The following is a 16,346-nucleotide window of genomic DNA, read 5'->3' as shown; positions in this document are numbered from 1 at the left end:
ACATAGGGAGATGTGGTGTTTGAAGCATTAGGTAAGGCATTAGGCTTGAAACCAGGAAACCCTGAATTCTCGTCCCACCTTAGGCATGAAGCCAACTGGTGACCTTGGCCAGTCACTTTCTCAGTCCTAGAGAGAAGACAATGGAAAACGACTTCCAAAGTACAGGGACTAGTCCAGGAGTCACCACTGACCCTTCCCTGATCAAAAAAAAAAAAATGGACACACAGGATGAATGGTATTGTCCTATAGACTTAGCAAGTTTCCTGTTGAGTTTTTAAACCCTTTTTCTCCGCTTTCCATAACCGCATCTTGCCAGGGGCTACTAGCACTACAGTAGTACGACCCACGTATACGAACCTATGTTTTCGAGCCCCATTTGCTCAGGGCCAAAAGGAAGCGATTCCCTTCTCACCCCCCCATTTTCCTGCACGACATACGGCAGCTACGAAGCACACGACCTCTAGAGGGCGCTGCAAGAAGTCCCGTTGCTTTCACCTGGTTTGCATCTATGATTTTACATTTTTTGTGTGGGGGTGGGGAGGAGGACTTCATCCTTCCTTTCGGGAGCAAAGCAAAGAGTCTCTGGCTTTCGCCTGCCCGGCAGCGCAAGACCGCGGGCGGCGAAGAAAGAAAGCGATGCAAGAGCCGGGCGAGAGGCCCCGGTCCACTTTCTTCTTCTGAACAGCCCGTGGAAAAGCCGGCTGGCTGGAAAGGGCGCGGCCGTCTCGCCGCCGATCCCTAGAAGCGGGGTGAGTGCCGCGGCCGGGAAAGGCGGGGAATCCGCGAGAAGGCGGGTCCTGACGTTGTGGGATGCCCGCGCCGTGCAGCAGCAGCAGCAGCCGCCGCCGCCGCCGCGTTCTTCTGCCTCTTCCCGGCCCAAGGAAGCAGGAAGAACTATTGCATCTGTTATTTCTTCGCGGTCGCTTCTCCCGGGTGGGCCTTCGGCTGGATGCGGAGCAGGGGATGCGAGGCTCTGCTGGCGACGCTTGCGCCCTGAAGCGCCGCCTGCTAGGCTGAGCAAAAGTGCGCCGCAGGCCTAGAGGTGCTTCCGAGGAGCAGAAGGGGTCAAGCAGGGAGGACCCGGGGAGAAGGACGAGAGCCTCCAGGCGAGAGATTGCCGAGAAATAGAACGCAATAATCCACCTCTTTCCTCCGAGCTTTGCAGTGCATCGCTGGGGAAGAAACCTTGCGCTCGTCGTTTAAAGATATTGTAAGTTGGGAACTACGGGATGGCAGTTATCCCGGATTAGTAAACCTCTGACCTGCGGCGTGAAATTTAGAAAGGGGTGTCCCGTGTTTTCCTAACGGACTTACGTTCATCCCCCCTCCCCCTCCCAGCGATAGTACTAACAGTGGCAAGTTTTCGAGGTGCGTTATAAATGTTCATCGGTGGTTGTTTTGACTTGGTCCTTTTTTTTTTTCTTGTGCCTTATAATGTAGGGAAGGCTGCACGAAATATTGGCTGACTTTTCTTGGGAGTAACAAAACCCACTTTAAAACTAGCCCCGGAAAGCGTAAGGCGTGCCCCGATAACGTTGCGAATGGTATCCCTAACTAAAAACTTCCGTTTTAACCGACCACAGCAAGATCGGTTATCGCAAGTGTGAAGTCTTCTGTTGCCAGAGTTCACATTTGTTTCACCTGAATTAAAAAATGAATAAATAAATCAGGGTTTGCACAACTGGAAGCATATGAGATGAGACCTTATTGGGTTGCATGATGCTAGCCTGTTTAGCTTTAACTTAAGATTCCTTGTGTTTTGCCAATTCATGCATTTGCATGGAGTTCGTTAGTAGATCGTTTAATTATGCTTTGTCAAAATCTGTCTTATATAGCTTTAAAATATTGTTTTCCGACTTTGGCAACTTCGAGATCTGTGCACTTCAACTCTTCAGAATTGTCAGCAGCATACGGGTTGGGGAATTGAGGGAGTTCAAGTTAATGTATCTGGAAGTTACCAAGGTATTTTACAGCAATATTTGCATTAGTTTAAGAATGGCATATAAGGTGGAATTTTTTTGGAATATGGTTTTATAAATTATTGCTTTAAAGATTAACAATTATTAAATCTGACTGTGTTAATACTATAAATATAAGGCACTGATTCAGCTTAAATATCAGAAAATGAGGCTTTTCTGAACCTCCTTTACCTAATGATTAATCATTTTCATTGTTTCTCCTAGCACATATGAATACAATGTTTTATCCAGGACAAAAAAAACGTACATAGCATAGGACTGGCTTTAGGTGGCTTCTACCCTAATTTGGGTAGCCCAGAGATATTTGACTTTCACTTTCATAATTATCCAAAAAAAGTCTTCAATTTATCAGTCACAACTCTTCATTTTCAATTACCTGTTTAATTTGTGGATAGCTGAGGAACAGGAAGGCAGAATAAAGGAGAAAAAAACCCCAAGGAATTACTTTCATAGTTGTTTTCTCTCTAAATAAGCAACAATATACAAAAGCAACAAATAGCTGCAAAGTGACAAGAATGAAGTAGTATAAATACTCCATGCAGCTGTAAATTAACTTTTTTTAGCTTTTTTTCTCAGAGGTAGTCATCAACTAAGATTTATTCTTGGTGTTTCATTATCAATGTGGTTTTATTAGCAGCAGTAGGGAAGTGGTTTGCCCTTAGTACCTTCTGAGATTTGGGGGGGAGGGGGCTTCCAAGACTACTTTCGTGCCTTGGTATTCCTTGATGGCCTTATATCAAAGTAAGAACCAATCCTAACTTAGTTTTGCTATTTACTGTGAAAGAGAATAAAGAAACAAATAGAATCGCCGCCCCGCCTCCCAATTTAGATGCCAGTTGAATGAATTATCAAAATGACTTGCCTGTTTAATACAGTTCCTGTATATCAAAGTAAGAACCAATCCTAGCTTAGTTTTGCTATTTACTGTATATTTCAAAATTTGAGAGAATCTGATTGAGTTCACAAAACACCCTAAGCTAAAATTAAGCCATGTGGTAAAAAGAATGGTATATATAAACTCAGTCAGCTGTTGCTTATTTAATTAGCCATGGTTAAACGAATGTATTAAGTTGTTTAGAAACACATTTCCCAAGCACTTGGTGGCATTTGGGCCAGTAACAAGTGGAATAATTTGTTTAACAAAATAGCCATAATGTTTGATGCAATCAACTTCAAATAGGACTTCTTCTTAAGAATCTGGCTCAGTGTTAAGTCAAGCGTATGTTCTCTGTAGCCTTGATACAGGCAAACCAAGGCTAGGATGTGTGGTAAATGATTTACTGTGATAAAAGGTGAGAGGAGTGCAGTACAAGAAGTTAACACGGAAGACTCTAAATTGTTTAGTGTGGGGCAGGCCCAATGGATTGTTTACTCTTAAGAAAGCAAGAGGAATCTTGCATTATGTCACTGAGGTTAATCACTGCCCATAACTACTGAAAGCTGTAAAAATAAGCGAAGGTTGGCAACTGCATATGAGGAACATTTATTGCCTGGAGTTGCCAGTTGGTTGCCTGGAGGAACCACTGAGGTACTTCAATAACTTTTTGTTGTTATTATTATACAGGTAGTCCTCAACTTACAATAGTTCATTTAGTGACCATTCAAAGTCATAACTGCACTGAAAACTGTGACTTACAACCATTTTTCATGGTTAAAACCTTTGTGGCATCCCCATGATCATGTGATCAAAATTTGGATGCTTGGAAACTGGTTCCTATTTATGACCTTTGCTGTGTCCCAGGGTCATGTGATCACCTTTTGCAACCTGACAAGCAAAGACAATGGGGAAGCCAGAATATCCAGGTTACAAACTTATCAACTGCAGTGATTCACTTAACAACTGTGGCAAGAAAAGTTGTAAAATGAGGCAAAACTCACTTAACAAATGTCTCACTTAACAACAGAAATTTTGGGCTCAACTGTGGTCATAAGTCAAGGACTTCCTGTATTAATTTGCTAATTGTCTTCATAGACTCGATGATGCATCATTTCATCTGTGCTTGGCAGTTGTGGTTATTGTTGAACCTAGTTCTCTAGCAGCAGGACGGATTGCTGTCCTGTCTAAAACTGTACCAGGAAAATTAAAGGGGAAAGGGAAGAAAATGACTGCAAGAGAAACCAGTGAAACAAAAAGTGGTGAATGAAAGCAGTTTGTCTTTTGTTGCATTACAATGGAATATGGGAGCAATACCAGGGAACTGAAGGAAGAAAAGAATAAGGTACCATAATACGCTTGGGATTTCTTTTTATTGGAAACCAGTTCTGAGTATTTATTGGTGCTTCATTAAACCTGACCAACATTTTCAAGCTTCCACACAACCCTCTTTTCCAAGTTGCTTTTATTTCAATGTTGGGGGTGGAAATATTGAAGAAACGTATTCTGGGTTTTCAATAGGAGAGAGGTGTGGTGTTCCCATGATCCCTAAAGCACTTTTTCCAAATCATTTTTGTGGTTTTTAATCCAGCTCTTCCCTTCATTGCCAGAGAAAAGGGATCAGATTGAAAACACAAAACAATATTAAACTTAGAGCAGCTTTTAGCTACTTTTTCTGTTCTAGCGAATAGACAACACTTGGAACCAATGTTATCTCTATGCCATTTTGTTGTCTTCCTCTTGCAAATTATAACTTTAATTAGAAATTGGAGGAGAATCTTATTTGCCTCTCTAGCAAGGGTAAATTCTATGTCCAAAAATGAGCAACTATAGACTGGGTATGTCTGAGCCTGTCTGGCAAGAAAAGTTGGCAAAGAGCCTGGTTGTTGTTTTTGTTAGTTGTGAAGTCATGTCCGACCCATCGTGACCCCATGGGCAATGTTCCTCCAGGCCTTCCTGTCCTCTACCATCCTCTGGAGTCCATTTAAGCTCACGCCTACTGCTTCAGTGACTCCATCCAGCCACCTCATTCTCTGTTGTCCCCTCCTTCTTTTGCCCTCAATCTTTCCCAGCATTAGGTTCTTCTCCAGTGAGTCCTTCCTTCACATTAGGTGGCCAAAGTATTTCAGTTTCATCTTCAGGATCTTGCCTTCTAAAGAGCAGTCAGGGTTGATCTCTAGGACTGACCAGTTTGATCGCCTTGCAGTGCAAGGGACTTGCAGGAGTCTTCTCCAACACCAGAGTTCAAAGGCCTCAATTCTTTGGTGCTCATCCTTTTTTATGGCTTTCACAGCCATACATTTCAACTGGGAAAAACCATAGCCTTGACTATACGTACTTTTGTTGGCAGGGTGATGTCTCTGCTTTTTAGTACGCTGTCTAGTTTTGCCATAGCTTTCTTCCTCAGGAGCAAGCGTCTTTTAATTTCTTGGCTGCAGTCCCCATCTGCAATGATCTTGGAGTCTGGTGGTAATAATAGCCAACTCTGATAGTTACAAAAAGGATTGTGCTGTGCAGGTTCATAGAGGATTAGACTATTAGTGGGTAGGAATTTTGATGGCTGCTTATCATGAAATGAAGGAAGAGAGGTGGTCTGAGGGATCACTTCTCTCCCCTCATTTCTGTCTATTTCTCAAAGTCTGATAAAGCAGACATATTTCATGTCCCATCCATTAATCAATGTTCTCAGATGAGGTCTTGTAAACAGGGCCTGTGACAATTCACTACTGCCAATTCACCACGACCAACCCGCCATACTAACTTGCTGCGACCAAGTCGCTGCGGAACAAGAGTTATACTAATATCAAAGAAATGGTGGATTAGAATAATTAAATAAAGGATGCAAAAGGAGGAACAAAATGAAATGTGAATGACAAAAATTAAAGTATTTTTGTATTTGTTTTAAATAATTAATTTGAATTGTCTAATTGTCCCGTGGTGAATTGTTCTGCAGCAAGCTGGCCGTGGCAAGTTGGCCATGGTGAGGTGGCTATGGCAAGTTGTCCCATTCTGTTATAAGCATGCCTTCTCTGTTACAGTACCTCATCTATGGAGTAGGTCTTTGATATTCAAAGTACTGTTTTGAAAACTTCTTGTCGCTCCTGTCATCATCACATTAAGGCATCACCATGCCTTAAATGCAGTTTGCTGGGAACCAATAAAGGAAGATACCACACTCTAGTCCAGATGTTCAATTTTCCTAATTGGAAACTAATTGGCTACTATGTTAATTAGAATGCTGGACTAGATAATGTTCTTATGTCATCTAAAGTATTGAAATATTCACATTCTGAATAAACACATTAGGGTTATTATATCTGTGTCCAAGCAGTATCAAAGCATATATTATTATATTATTTTTGATTATATTATATTATTAATATAATGATTATATTATTTTTTTCCTTTAAAATCTTAAGATTTTTTTAAAGCAGTTCATTAGCAATAATTTCAGATATTGTGTTCGTTTAGTTTGCCATATGAATGGTAGACTAGGCACAAATTATATCTTTGGTTTGGGCCTCTCCAGCATAACTCTGTATTCAAGTTCTAGCATTAATTCAGTCTTGGGGGGGGGGAACAATAGTGGTTGGGGAGGGGGATAACAACCAGAGTGTGAGAAAAATCTTTACATAAGACTGAGAGGCAGAACATCAGGGCTTTCATCAACTAGAATTGTTGAATGGGCAGGGTCTGTGAACAACATAATACATTTTATATTACGTTCACTTGCCATTGCCCTCAGTCAACAAGCTATATTATCCAGGATTGACAGTTTTTCCCCAATAGGAACTCTGTGCAAATAAAGAGAAAAAGGAACAGCCAAGTGAATTATGTATCTGTAAGTGAATTATCAAGTAAACAGGAGAAGAAAAATGGGCATACTCAGCCCTGGCATAATGTGGTAAATCATGCTACACAAATTACCTTCCTAGTGCAACCCAATATTATTTTGAATAAAACCTTTCAGGAAACTTAAAGATCTAGAATTCTGTGAAATTCCCTGGCAACATTGGTCTCGCTGACATAACTTGATGCAGTGGTAATTTATCAGTTGCCATTATTAATGGCTTTAGTTTTTCATTTCAGTGATGTATGGAGGGCTCATTGTGGTCTCCATGGTGATTTTGTACAATTGTATCATCATACAAAATTAGTTGCCAAGATGCAGTGACATCTTTCCACCAAATAAATAAATAGGAATAACATTTGAAAAAATGTTTTTATATATATACACACACACATACACACCACGCATTCAGTGCAAGACATAATCTAAGTGGGCTAATTCTCATGGTGTTTCCTATTCTTTTGTATGTGTGGCAAAGAATTCCATCATATAAATATGAAATAGACTCAGCAGATTATTTCATTACTGTCAGTAATTTATTACTGAGTGCCCTCATAGAAGATGATATATATGTCTTTTCTCTTTTATCCATCGTATGAATTATTCTGAGCAAAAATATGGATTATTATGACATTTCAAGGACTGAAATTTATTTAAGGGGAAGAAAATGTTCTGGCTTAAGACTAAACCCTTATTTACTTAGAATTTAAGATCCCATTGCAGAGATTAGTTATTTCTTTACACAGAGGTTCTCAAACTGTAGTTGACCAGAGTCCCAAACAACTTAAAGAAGGGACTGCAATATGCTTCAAGCATGGAATTCAGGCTTGCATCATGAGTGGTAGTAAGCTTACAAATCAGTTGTCCATCTGCTTACATTTCTTAGTAGAGGTGCAAGGCTTCTGTGTGTCAAGATCCTTAAATTATAGCATGAAAATCTGAAAGGAATATTTGTGTCATATTTATTTGGTTTAGAAAATGTTTACATTTAGGCATTGACATCTGTTCTGTTTAAAAAAAGTTGGTAAGGTTTTTGTAATTCGATTTTATTGAAAGCTAATGCATTTGTGGATAGAAATGGATTGACCCCATTGAGATGGACCAAAGTCTCATTTCTGCATAATACTTGATATCTGTTGATCATATGGCAAACTATTGCCACATACTGGCAATCCACTGGATGTCTTAAAACTAAATACATGACCCCAGCATCTCTGTGAAGTGTTATAATATGTCTGTTGTTTTTGGAATGTCTGCAGAAACATATGTGTTAGTGAGAGTCAGTGTTTTCCTTTATTTTCCTCTATAAAATTGTACCATTCTATTACTGTTTTTCCTTGAGGAAGAACAAGGAAAGTTTGAAAAAGCACCTTTGGGACAACCATGACGTGGATGACTGAGAATCTCCTTAGAAAACAGTATGTAGTAGATTTCTTGTCAAACCGTAGCCCAAGGAAATAATGCCTTTTATTCATGGGGAGGCGAATTCCCATACAACCATATATGATTTATCATGTTAGAGGGTCACATTATCTCAGAATTTGAAAACTACCACCTCCTTTAACAATAAGGCATATTGGAAGGAAATCAATCATTACATTTTCCCTACTCCTACAGAGGCATTGATATTTTATCATATTCACATGCCTATGTAGAAGGCAAGGATGGGGAGACTCCCTGGATCTCATCGAAAAGCTGAATCCACCATCCCAACAACCAGATGACATTATAGCAACCACAAAACTATTTAGGTGATTATGCAACACAAAGCACCTTAACATCAACCTGTCTTTTACTGTAAAAGGTCCCTGGGGACTTAACATTGTATTAAGCAATCCATACAGGACATGTCAAAATCTTCCATGCCTCCAAGTATCAAATTCTTCCATCAATAAATTGATTGTTAAGATGATACGTACAGATCATTAAAATGTATTTAGGGTGTATTGGACTCTCCAAAGAATATATTTTAAAAGATGGACATCAGATTTTCTATTTTGGAAGTGCAGTGTAAAATATTTGAGGATTCACCGACCGATATGATATAATCATGGGATAAATTGATATCTTTTTGGAATTGTGTGTTAATATGTATAAGCAAATTTATAGGAAACTCTCTAAACATTAAGGATGTTAACATGAGGTTGAACTATTTACCAAAACGTTGGAATCTGTACATCAGGAATTGTAGGTATATCAAATGGAGGAGCTAGAAGAATCATATTGAGAAATTGGAAAAGTGATACTTAAAATGTTAAGCAGTGTTTGTCAAATACATGATCTATTTACTTTGAAAAAAGGCAGTATATTTTACTAATCAGAAGATGCTGCAATATTTGTTATTATGATAGATCTATTTTGTAATATATATGATAGCAGTATATTTATCACTAGCTGAATACCCTGTATAAATATACCAGTATATTTATCACTAGCTGAATACTCTGCTACAAAACTATGTGATCGGGCTTGATAAATCAATACTTAGAGCTTGAAAATTAATGAGTAGTTACGATCATCCTCTCCTCTTCCCTTCTCTCCCTCAGCCTTGCCCACAGAAACGTCTCCTATCCTATCCCCTTCTCTCCCTCAGGCTTTCTAGCCCCTTCTCTCCATGAGACTTGCCTCACAGAAGCCTGTCCTATGCTATCCCATTCTCTCCAGAGTTATTTTCAAGTTGGGAGAGGGAGTAGAATGTCTAATTAGCATCAGAGCATGTTATAATAATATAGGAAATACTAATGCTCTGATGGTCATTTCAAAAAATCCTTTCTTAGTGAGTACCTAGAAGCCAAGAGGAACACACGTGGCAAATTTCAAGTTTGTAGGCTTTACAGTTCTGGAGATTTTGTGATTAATGCGTGAGTGGTTTTCACTTTTATATATGTAGATTACAAATATTTATAAGGAATGTTTTTCTTTTTTCTGTTTCTTAGTTTGTCTGGGGTTGTATTTTTTCTAAGTTTCTTTTGGTTCAGTCTCTGTTTAAAATAGAAAAAGTTTTAAAAATATTTTCATCATGCATGTTAGAAATGTAAAATAAACCTATGAATATACAAGCAAGTTCAGGGCCTCCATCAACTGATTGATGTGTCGTCATTTTGAATTGTAGGCACCACATAGATACAGATGTAGATGCTCTCCCTGACAATTTATCCCTAATCTGTTCTTTCAAATCTCCCAAGGATGCACGTGTTGCCTTTGTTCATCCACCTTACTCCTCTTCTCTTCTCTTCTCTTTCCTTCCAACTAGAAAAGAGTTAATTCAGCACAATGCTAGTAGTTTTCTTTTGCAGAAGAAATGAAAGAGGAACCAGAACCAGTCCCAAGTAAATAGATGCATCAGTAAGCAAAGCCAGGAATAAGCAACTGCTTATCAGTTTGTCCAAATCATACAGGTCCTTAGTGCTAACTATAAAACAGACCTTTGCCTCTTCTGTCTTTCCAAATCGTACAGTAGTTGCACACAAAGAGCAACAACTTCACACAAAGAGCAACAACTTCCTTCTGTCGTGAAACCCTTTCTTTATCAGAATTATGCCTAAGGTGATTCTTGGAAACCATTGCATATGACAAACAATAGTGAAAACAGAAGTAGACTCAGGAAGACACGGAAGCTGATAAATCTAAACCACATAATTCCTTACATAAGCAAGAGAAGGGGCACTCCAAAGCAATTAACAACATCTGTATTCAACTGAAAGAGTGAGAAATTGGGCTTTGAGTCTCATTAGATTGTAAAGTGGTGTGGTTTTTTTTAGGGCAATTTATGGGATTGTGAAGGGGATTAGAATTGTTGGGCTACATTAATCAAAAATAAATAAGCAGGGCCCCCAGCCAACCATTGCGTTGCATACCCACTGAACGGTGAGTTTATCATACTCTTCCAGAATATCATCATTTTCTTTCCCTCCTCTTTCAGTAGTAGCTGTTTACCAGCCTGTCAGCCAGCCCTTCACAGCAGCACCAGATTCTCTGCTTAGTCATGTCAGCATTTACTTCAGTTGCATATTACCTTGAGTAGATCTACATTGGTTTGGGCACATAAGCAAATCATTCCCAAACTTCTCATAAAAGATCAAAATGGCCATTACTTTTAAAAAGCAGTCTGGAGTTACTGAAAGAAAGGCTAAAAATGAGTGGCTTCATGCCATCTCAGATATAAACGTCTCTAATTGAAGCTCGAGTTGGAAGAAGGCAGGTATCAAAATTGGGACCATGGCTCATCTATTTTTTAGAGGCCAAGGAAGCCAAGAATTGCACTATGTTTAATTTAATAATAAACTCTTATTGGAAAAGAAATGTATTGTTTTACACCAAGCATAATTGGAGCCCTCAAAGAGGTACATAAAAGACTTCCTCGATATCTGGAATTATTGAGTTTATCAGACCTGAACACCCTAATTTTACAAAAACAATACCCTGCATGGAATTGCCTTTTTTTAAAGACATTATAATAATTCTTAGGTTCTTGGTTAGGACTTGGAAGTATTACGTTCTAATAATAAGTCTTATGTTTTATATAAATCCTAATGTACAAGTATATGACTAAATCATTACTTTATACTTAAGTTTTATTTATAAATATTTAACATAACATAACATAACATAACATAACATCAGAGTTGGAAGGGACCTTGGAGGCCTTCTAGTCCAACCCCCTGCCCAGGCAGGAAACCCTACACCATCTCAGTCAGATGGTTATCCAACATTTTCTTAAAAATTTCCAGTGTTGGAGCATTCACAACTTCTGAAGGCAAGTCATTCCACTTATTAATTGTTCTAACTGTCAGGAAATTTCTCCTTAGTTCTAAGTTGCTTCTTTCTTTGATCAGTTTCCACCCATTGCTTCTCGTTCTACCTCAGGTGCTTTGGAGAACAGCCCGACTCCCTCTTCTCTGTGGCAGCCCCTGAGATATTGGAACACAGCTATCATGTCTCCCCTAGTCCTTCTCTTTGTTAAACTAGACATACCCAGTTCCTGCAACCGCCCTTTGTCTTATTGCTGTGCAACTTCATCAGATATAGAAATATTTATTTATGACATCAATTCACCAATCTCAGAATTGAAAGTATGGGTATTGCATATATTGGTATATGTTATCTGTCTGTCGACGTCAAACAGTGTCTCAGCAATTATTATTTTATTATTTTTATTTCTTTTATATAGTGTTTTTATATCCTTATAAACTGCCTTGAATCGCCATGTGCAAGTAGGCAGAAATATAAATTTTCTAAATAAATAAATCAATTCAAATCATTACAAGTTTTTTTAAGCAGCTCTCATTTCCAGTCTGCTTTTCAGGAACTGTTTTGCTGTATATCTATGAGAACAATTGGAATGATAGCATCAAAAATTAAGTTAAGGAAGTTAAGGATCAATGTTATATAAGTGTAGCAATAGTACTTCCAGTACAGGCCCCTGTAATAAGGATCATTGTTTGGGGGGAAAGGAATGATGGGAAGGGGGGCATTGCTTTTCTAAGAAAAGTGAGGCAGAGATTTGAGTGATGAAAGTGAGAGTTGGGTTTGTGATCCTGGAACAGTTATAAGGACTATTTTGTCTGTCTTTTTCAGATTAATTCGGTTCTACCAAAGCACATACCAACATGGCCTCATGGAATGGCAGCAACCCAGCAGACAGGAGAAGAACAGGAGAAAGGCGCAGATCATCTCAGGAAACGACATCAGGTAAACATGGTTGCAGCTCTTTCATTGACTCTGATGATGAATAACCAGTTGGCAGGCTTATGACTTTTGCTAAGAATATAGCTCTACCACATTTTAATGCTTTTTGTAGGAATTTATGTAGCAAGATCAACTCAAATCAGAAGAACAAATGGATCATGGCATAGGGTACATCAAACACGCCTCCCAATGCCAGCTCAGAAGCACCAGGATTTAAACAGAAGGTGGATTAACATATAGGAAGGGGAGCAACCCTTCACTTCTTGCAGTAAATTATCTCTGAATATACTAAGAGTTACAACCCTCACCTCCTGCTTCCCAGTGTGCTCCATCCGAAACATAAAACCTAATTAATACCTAATATTGATAATGCCCCTGGATTTGGGGGGGTTCTGATTTGGAACAAGCTTGTTTAGTACTTTTGAATTCAGATTTTGAGCAGGCATGGTTAGGACTTTCTGTCTTTCTTTATTTGAATTAATAACTTTCTTAATTTGAATTAATTATTTGGTGACTGCTTTTCCTATTATTTCAAATTCAATCTCAAATTTTGAATCTCAAATTCAAAAAACCTACATCCAAACCTTTTGCTTAAGTGGAGAAAGCACTTTCCTCCCTCTTTTTGCTTCTTTTTTCCCACTCTGACAAGTAAAGTTGCCAGGAACGGACGCCAAGAATTTGTTGCATCTCTGGCTCTGGTTTGACAGTACATATCAGGATAATTGATAGTCCCCCCATCCCCCATTATCACTGTTACATGTCTCTTTGAAAGCCTTGGTCTCATCCATATCTTCTGCCTGCCAGGTGACCGATAAACATCCCTATTATTTGGAGGGCACTGAAATATATAATCAAGCCATTGCAAAGTGACTAATCGTATATATAATCAGTATTGCTTTTGTATCAAGGAGATAAAGGGGAGTACTATATGAGTAATCATCAGGTTGAAATAATTCTTTGTGGTTTATTGGTGGCTGTCACTTTAGAACAATTTTTTCTGGACATGATAAGCAGCTATAAGGGGAAAAAATTCCACTGAGGTTTCATTCAGTTACCAGCATTTGATATATGGGAACCATAAAATGACATCTGCATCAGCTCTTGATAATGTGGAGTTGTTGATGTCATGGTAGGCATAATCTATGTGCAGTATTTTATGACTGTGCCCAAGAATTTATTGGCACCTCTTTCTTTCCCAGAAAAAAACAAAACCTTTTTCTGTATTCTAATATGAAGGAGAAATGAATAAGTATCTGGTGTAATTTACTCATTTGACAAGCCTGGTGCCAAGGAGAGGGTTTCAAAATTATTATTGGAGTGTGTGCATTGTGTAGTAGACTGTTGGAAGCTCAGCTACAATTTTGAATAATTCCTTCAGCTTGGCAGTCATATTTCAGCGTCATCCACCCATATGTGCAATAGTCATTAGAAAAAATCGATCAATGTGTAAGCTCCGTCTTAAAATATGTCACAGCAGGTAAATTTATTTTCTGAGCATAGGGGACTTTTGATCTTATTTGTGAATTACCAGGGTATGAAAACTTTTAGATTGGGGCCAGGGGTTCTGATGGGTTAGACTCTGCAGATGGCTCAAGTTGTTTTCCAAAATAATTGTCAAATATTTTGCTAGGAGTGTGTTAACATCTCATTAGAGGTAAACTTGTTGCAGGTTCTTATTTCCTATCCCAGGGATGCAGTTGCCTAATACTGTGCAAATATTAAATTTAAGCATAGCTTTGTCACTAACATACAAATAGCACATGGGACAGTATATTGTTTGGAATCAAGTCCAAGATTACTTTGGATTATAATTTTACAGATTTCTGTCTTAGAAGAAAACTTAATAAGCTGCTATAATATATTCATTAATACACTAAACCACTTAGGTCTGGCATTTGCATTCATCCCACCTATAGGCAGCTTCTTAAATTTTGTGGCAGTTTATAGACTCTTTGGTTCAACTTTCCCATCCATATATCTTGTGTGCAGATTTAACTGAAAAAAAATTGCTATGTTCTCAATGCAAATCTCTTAAAACCCTTGAATTTTTAAGGACAGTAGGTAGAGTGCTTCCTATTAGCCTCAACCATACGGAGATAATAATCTTGAGTGGATACCTGCTGTATAGATTAACTGAGATAAAATGTTTGTTACTAGGGTACTCGGCTCTTATGCCACTGTATAACCTTGAGATACGAGTTCTTCAGTATCATTTTGTATGTATTAATGCATAGACTATGTTTTCATTGCCGCAGCTTCATTTGTATCCTCTGAATCTGCACAATATATGACAGATAGACTGAAATTTTATTTTAGTCATTGACTATTAAAAAATGTTTGGCAAAACAAGCAAAGTTAACCCCTAACATCAATGACTATTAGCAACGATTTAGAGTGAAGTCCCAAAGGTACTTTTTCAAAAGGCAACTGGACTTTTGTTGTTTTTCCTTACATTTTCATAATTTTGCTCCATTATGTATAAGCTTCGCTCCGAAATGTCTATGGAGAGTCTCAGTCATCCAGGTCATGGTTGTCCCAAAGGTGCTTTTTTAAAAGTTCTTTCAAAAGGAAAACGTCTTCAAGGAAAAACAAAGTCCAGTTGCCTTTTGAAAAAGCACCTTTGAGACAGCCATGACCTGGATGACTGAGAATCTCAATAGACATTTGGGAGTGAAGTTTACGCATAATGGAGCAAAATTTTACTACTTTAGAGAGATTTATCCTGGATATCCAACAGACATTGCAAATAAAAATTATCAGGGTATCCCTGAAATATAGATGAAAAGGAGGTAATCATCTGGCCACAAATATCCCTGTAGAACTCACTGTACAAAAGAATACACCTGTGCAATGTATGATTATGAATAATTCCTAATCAATGAATAATAGTGTTTTCAGTGACTTTGGGATCACAATGGCTTATTTACTGGTTTTTTAAAAAGTAAATATACATAATTAATGCAAAATTAAAATCATTGTTGAGATACTGGAGCTTTGAGATCAGAATTAAGAATATGTATATGAATATGCCGTTTTTTACTTAGAAAATTTTGAATATTTAAGTTTGTTTCAACGACTTGTGAGTAGTAGAATAGAATAAATATCTACCCTATTTAACTTACATAGGCTTTTTCCAAAGCAGACTTAATTATATGATATGGGGCAAAATATACTGAATGATCAGGATTTTTAGATAATGTTACTTAATTTGTTTTACTTCAATTATTATTTTTATCATTTACATTTTGCAGGGGGGAAGACAAATGACTAATTATAAAATATAAATATACAAAAGTTGTGTTAGCAATTTGCGATATTTTACAAAACTAGAGAATTGATTATTTATTTATTTATTTATTTTTATTTATTTATTGTTCACACTTTTATACCGCCCTATCTCCCTAGGGACTCAGGGCGGTTTACAGCCATATAAAAACATATATATATACAGAGTAAAACATTAATTTAAAAAACTTATTACATAAGGCCGAATATTTAAAATAGAGATATAAATAATAAAAACCCATTAAAACCAGATTTAAAATTTAAACATTTAAAAATTTAAAAATTCTAGTCCAGTCCTGCGCAGATAAATGATGTGTCTTAAGCTCGCGGCGGAAGGTTTGAAGGTCAGGAAGTTGGCGAAGTCCTGGGGGAAGCTCGTTCCAGAGGGTGGGAGCCCCCACAGAAAAGGCCCTTCCCCTGGGTGTCGCCAGTCGGCACTGCCTGGCCGATGGCACCCTGAGGAGTCCCTATCTGTGAGAGCGCACGGGTCGGTGAGAGGCATTTGGTGGCAGCAGACGGTCCCGTAAGTAGCCCGGCCCTATGCCATGGAGCGCTTTGAAGATCATTACCAAAACCTTGAAGCGCACCCGGAAGGCCACAGGCAGCCAGTGCAGTCTGCGCAGGAGAGGTTTTACGTAGGAGCCACGAGGGGCTCCCTCTATCACCCGTG

The 16,346-nt window shown here is 38.4% G+C and overlaps 1 protein-coding gene across 9 annotated transcripts in view; it reads left to right on the top strand.

Annotated features, from left to right (window-relative positions):
- The first annotated feature begins 539 nt into the window (after window positions 1–539).
- The window catches only part of BAK1 (BCL2 antagonist/killer 1), a 38,194-nt gene continuing 22,387 nt past the window's right edge, over window positions 540–16,346 (top strand). Inside the window, exons 1-4 of one of the 9 annotated variants that reach the window (XM_058176086.1) lie at window positions 540–749; window positions 8,046–8,121; window positions 9,481–9,564; window positions 12,281–12,394. In XM_058176086.1, coding sequence (XP_058032069.1) covers window positions 12,313–12,394 — 82 coding nt within the window. In that variant the 5' untranslated portion in view covers window positions 540–749; window positions 8,046–8,121; window positions 9,481–9,564; window positions 12,281–12,312. Of the gene's footprint in view, window positions 750–769; window positions 1,211–8,045; window positions 8,122–9,480; window positions 9,565–12,280; window positions 12,395–16,346 lie in introns of those variants that run through there. The other 8 variants (XM_058176088.1, XM_058176083.1, XM_058176085.1 and 5 more) reach the window with 8 other exon arrangements.

Source organism: Ahaetulla prasina, chromosome 3 (genome assembly GCF_028640845.1).
Source record: "Ahaetulla prasina isolate Xishuangbanna chromosome 3, ASM2864084v1, whole genome shotgun sequence".
In the NCBI taxonomy this organism is placed as follows: Eukaryota; Metazoa; Chordata; class Lepidosauria; order Squamata; family Colubridae; genus Ahaetulla; species Ahaetulla prasina.
The sequence above is the reverse complement of the archived record's forward strand: the minus strand, read 5'-3'. Positions and strand labels throughout refer to the sequence as shown.